We start from the raw sequence: 5,094 nt of genomic DNA, 5'->3' as shown, positions 1-5,094 counted from the left end.
GATGAGATTTTTAAGGAAAAGAAAGAAAGATATATGGAGGGGTTTTTTTTTTTTTGAGAAATCTCACCGGAGCGGATGAGACCGCGGTTGTAGGAGCCTCGCCGGAGGGAGCCGCAGACGGCGGCGACTTTGATTATGGGCTCTGCTAATGCTCCGTCCATTTTTTTTTCGCTAGATTTCTTTTTCCTGGGTTTTTGGGAAAATATCTATGAAAAAGTGATGGATGTGGATATCGTGGTAAACTCCACGCCTAGAACTGCAATTTTATTTTAAGCTATTTGCAGTTAAATATCCAAAAATTTTACATCATTTTTTAAACTTTTTTTACACGCAAATTTTTCCCCCTCGGATTTGAAAAACATTTAACTTTGATGTCCATTAGCTAAATGTAAAATTTTCTGGCAATAAAAAAGGTTTGGAATGTCAAAGTTAAAGTTTGCCTAAATTTTGTGATATGTAAGTGCAAATAATCTTATATATTTTAATAAAACATCATTAAAGACTAAAATAGAGTAACATCAAAATGAAGAAGATTTAAAGCAAATAATTAAACAATTAGGAGACATGTGATGTGTGTTTATGATAGTCATTGATCATGGTTGAAACCCCAGGAAAATGATACGTGTCATCTTGTCTCATAGTTGGTCCCATGAATTTTAGGTCTAAAAAGATGTACCGATTTAAAGCGAGTCATACATGTACCTTAGTTTTACCTTCGTGTGACGGAAGTAAATACTGACATGTTAGAGCTAACAAAGTTGATAATTTGAATCTAGCAATATAGCACGGCGTTATGCACGAAGGCAATCTTTTGGATGAAGTCCTAAAACACAAATTACGCCTGCAATTATTCATACAAATCAATCATGCACAGACACCCCTCTATAATTTAGTCCTTGCAGCTTTCCTCACAAGAACAATCCAACACAACAAGCGATAAACCAAGAAAAATCCGCACATTATCCCCACATTCACCCACCTCGTGTCCTTCTCAAGCCCCCTATTTTTAAGCACATCAGCCCCTCTCAATTCACAAATTGGCCCCCCATTCCCGTCATCTCCCCAGGAGAAACACCGATCTTTGTAATTCCAGTACTCGTTGATCAGCATCGCGTCCAGTGGATACCGATACAGCGAGACATAGTACATGAATATCCAGTACTTGGGTATACTCTCCTTGGGTATGAAATACCCCGAGAAGAGGAAGAACACGGCGAGAAACATGCATATCAGCGAGTTACCCAGTATGAAATCAGGGGATATCGCGCTAAGGAACAGCACCAGCGAGCTCGCCATCATGATGATCATCCACACGATCAACACGAAGAACATGAACACGGTGAAAGATGGATTGAGCCCGACGAGCCAGTACACTGGAACGGAGAAAAGAAGCGCCACCACGAGCAAGAACGGAGCGAATACTAGTGTGTTTGCTAACATGTAAGATGACAGACGGTACATCCTGCGCGAGGACTCGCGCATAAGGACTCGTCGCTCTTGGAGGAATATTGGCAGGGCTTCGACCGTGGACGAGAGGAGGAAGCTGAGGCTGAAGGCAAAGAGGCCTAGCCTCTCTGCGATCCCGTCTTGGTTGAATTTGACGTTTAGGAACACGCTGCCTAGGCCGAGGCCACCTACTATGGCCTGCATTGTCCTCGCCAAGAATAATTCTTTGGTTCGGTACATGATCTTGAAGAACCTGCAAGAGAGTGAGATCACCTCGTCCACCCTCGAACAATAAGCGTATTCTGCTTCGTCGTTGAAATCGGAGATTTCGCTGGTAGGAGCCTTGTAGGCTATAACATCAGGTTTCACAGCATTGTGTGATTCCAATTGTTTTGCAATCTCCATCGCGAACTCTAGAGGGTTGATTTGAACGGATATTTTGAATCCTAACTCCGTTATGGACTCTTTGAGCGAGTCGAGGGTACCGAAATGTGCGACTTTGCCGCGAGATAGAAGTAAGAATGTCGATATATGTCGGATGATACGATAGCTAGGCTGATGAATCGTCAGAATCAATATCTGGTTCCTCATCCGCGCCATTGAGTTCAAAAGCTCGATAACTTGGAGCGCAGACGAGCTATCCAGGCCTGAAGTAGGCTCGTCGAGGAGCAATATCGGAGGGTCGTGGATCACATCGACAGCTATTGATAGGCGTTTGCGCTCTCCACCCGAAACCCCCCTCCTCTCTTCGTCTCCGACATAACTGTTGGAAATGTGGTCGAGCCCAAGCTCGAGCATTAACGCATTGATCCTCTCTTCTCGCTCTTTCGAGCTCAATCTTTTCAGTCGAAATTTTGCGCTGAACATGAGAGTCTCCCTCACAGTGAGCAGAGGCAGCAGGTTATCGTCCTGCGTAACGAAACCGCAGACCCTTCGGAGCTGCGAAGGACGTGCTAACGCCTGGCCGTTGAGAGACACGTCGAACTTCGATCTGCTCGTGCGACCGGAGATTACCCTGAGGAGGGTCGACTTGCCGGCACCGCTGGGGCCCACGATGGCCAGGATCTCGAGCTCGTGGCGGTGAAGGAGACCGACTTGAGGACGTTGATGGGCCTGGGCTTGGGCTTGATGGGCTTGGGCAGGTTGGGCTTCGGGTGGATCGTGTAGGAGAGGTTTCGAACAGAGAGTTTCGATATCATGGAAGTCTCGGTGGTGAAGGACGAAGAAGGCGATATCGTCTCCGACGTTGTCGAGTCGAGATCTAACCGTAAGTCCCCCATTGAAATGAGTTCAAGATGAGAGGAGAGAATGAGGAGTGACGATTGAACTAAGTAGAGAAGGAGAAAGAGTTAGTTGTGAAGGAGAAGGGAGAACTTCAACCAACTTTTTTTGTTGAAGGAAGAGAGAGGGAGAGAGTTGGAGGTTGGACCTAACTTGACCGTTTGCAGAGGTTTTACGGAGATGGGTAGATTTTGTTTGGCAAGAGTTTGATGAATGTGCACAAGTTTTCTCAGCCCACTTTTTTTGTCGGAAAATATTATTTAAAAAAAAAGAAAATTTGATTCTTGCCAGTTTGAAGAGAGTTACAGCAATGTTGTTAGCTGAGGCAAAATTCTAGAAAGCAGTTGTTTATTATCATGTAATACTCGATAAAATGAAAGAAAAATGAGTACATTTCGTCATAAACTTAGAATGGTACGAAAGAGAATGAAGTTGAAAATTGTTATTGTTCGGTTAGGTGGCATTCATGTTTCTGATACATTTTCCCCACATGTACGTTATGTATAGCTCCAAGTAGGTGCTAAACTGTATCCGTATTCGAGGAAATATCCGTGACCATATCCGTTAGGATGCGGATATGGTTACTCAAATCTATAACAAATATGATATAATTACGGATATGGTTTTGTAGTGAAATATCTGTATCCGTATCCGTATCCGAAATATCCGAATATATATTAGTCATACTCTTACAGTAGTTTTGAATCTAAAATTATGGATTTGTGGTTAATTTTGATGATCAAGATGTCTAATCTTAGTTTTTTAGTTATAATGAACATATTAACAACCTCTTTTGTATCACATGAACTATGTATTTCTCAATATCATCTAGTTTTCTCATATCCGTTTTATATCCACATGCATATCCGCTTATATATCCACATCTATATCCATAACTGCATCCGATTTTAGCGGATATGGATATAAATTTTCCTTACCGAGATATATCAGTATATGTATCTGTATCCAAGATGGGTAAGCGAATATGAATATGATAAGCATCGTGTCCGAGCCGTATCCGGACTAAATGCACCCTAGCTCCAGGTGGGAAGTTGATAAGTACTGAACTTAAAAATAAACTTAAATTGCTTGAAACTGATGTACAAAATTTATAGACTTTGCAATAGTGACAAATGCTTCCAAGTTCAAATACTTTAAATTGGGCTCTTTTTAGAAGGCTGTTTTGGGCTTTCAAGCCCACCACCCAACTGTGGCTTTTCTTCAAGGAGTGTAATTGAAATTCTTTAAAACTCTTTCAGAGCAATCCTATTTTGAGTGTTTTTCTTTAATTTAGCAAAAGATTAGATCAGTGGCCAAAATTTAACCACTAAACTAGTTATATTTTAGAACACTCTTCGTTAGGATTATAAAGTCTAATGAGTCCCTAAGTTTTACTCTTCTTTTTTAAGAAACTCCTAGCTTCCTATTTTTGACAACGAAGCCCATAAGTTTTACCTATCTTTTCTAAAAGACTCCTAACTTTCTATTTTTGAGAAAAATGCCCTTGTATTTTACCCTACTCTTCTAAGAGCAAGTCTAGCAAGCTCTCAGTTAGGAGTCCTAGTCAGCAAGCTCTCAAGAGCTCTCAAGCATTTTAGAATAAAAAATTATAAAAATAAGTCTTGGGAGGCCCTCTTTATTTTATGGAGCTCCAACAAGCTCCTAGTTAGGAGCTCCAACAATATAAAAAAAAAACCCTCTTCTATTTAATTTTTTACCCATTACTTTTAATTATATTTAAACCTCTTTTATTTCATTTCTAACCGTTGGATACAGCCTTCGAGGGAGCACACACGGTCTTCGAGGTAATCAACGGTCTTCGAGGGAACACACATGGTCTTCGAGGTAGCTCGCGATCTTTGAGGTTGGGCACGAAGTTCGAGGTATCGTAAACTTTGACCGTCAACCGACTGATTCCTATAAAATTTGATGCCTTCTCACCTCAACCCATCGTCTCCCATAACAAAATGTCTAGCTCATCTAGCTTTAACGATTAAGAAATGAAGAAGAACAAGAAAAAGGTTCAACTTCAGTTCAACACAAAAGACGTATCGTGCTCCATCGATACCGACTGGAAGCCCACAATCGGTTGTTCCAAGATTATTTTGCTGACGCACCAATCTATCCTCTTCATTATTTTCATCGAAGATTCAGAATGATGCGTTCGTTATTCCTTCGAATCCACGACGCAGTCGTTGAACATGACAAGTACTTCGTCCAAAAGAGGAATGGTGCTGGACAGTTGGGACTGTATAGCCTTCAAAAGATTACTGCAGCTATGCAGATGCTCGCATATGGAGCATCCGCTGACGCCGTTGACGACTACGTTCGGATCGGTAAAAGTATGTCGCTTGAGAGCGTGAAGAG

At 41.7% G+C, this 5,094-nt stretch overlaps 2 protein-coding genes across 2 annotated transcripts in view; both read right to left on the bottom strand.

Moving 5' to 3' along the window:
* Positions 1 to 242, bottom strand: part of LOC109843944 (NAD(P)H:quinone oxidoreductase-like) — a 7,141-nt gene extending 6,899 nt beyond the window's left edge. The window contains exon 1 of the mRNA XM_020412938.1: positions 54 to 242. Within this exon, the coding sequence (XP_020268527.1) occupies positions 54 to 161 (108 nt within the window). The 5' untranslated portion in view covers positions 162 to 242. The remainder of the gene's footprint in view (positions 1 to 53) is intronic.
* On the bottom strand, positions 672 to 2,906 carry LOC109843942 (ABC transporter G family member 23-like). Its single transcript, XM_020412934.1, is given in 2 exon segments — positions 672 to 2,516; positions 2,519 to 2,906. Coding segments are annotated over 2 exon segments (1,842 nt in total). The 5' UTR covers positions 2,727 to 2,906; the 3' UTR covers positions 672 to 882.

The sequence above is a fragment of the Asparagus officinalis genome, chromosome 5 (assembly GCF_001876935.1).
Source record: "Asparagus officinalis chromosome 5, Aspof.V1, whole genome shotgun sequence".
Classification (NCBI taxonomy): domain Eukaryota; kingdom Viridiplantae; phylum Streptophyta; class Magnoliopsida; order Asparagales; family Asparagaceae; genus Asparagus; species Asparagus officinalis.
This window is presented reverse-complemented; position numbering and strand designations above follow the sequence as displayed.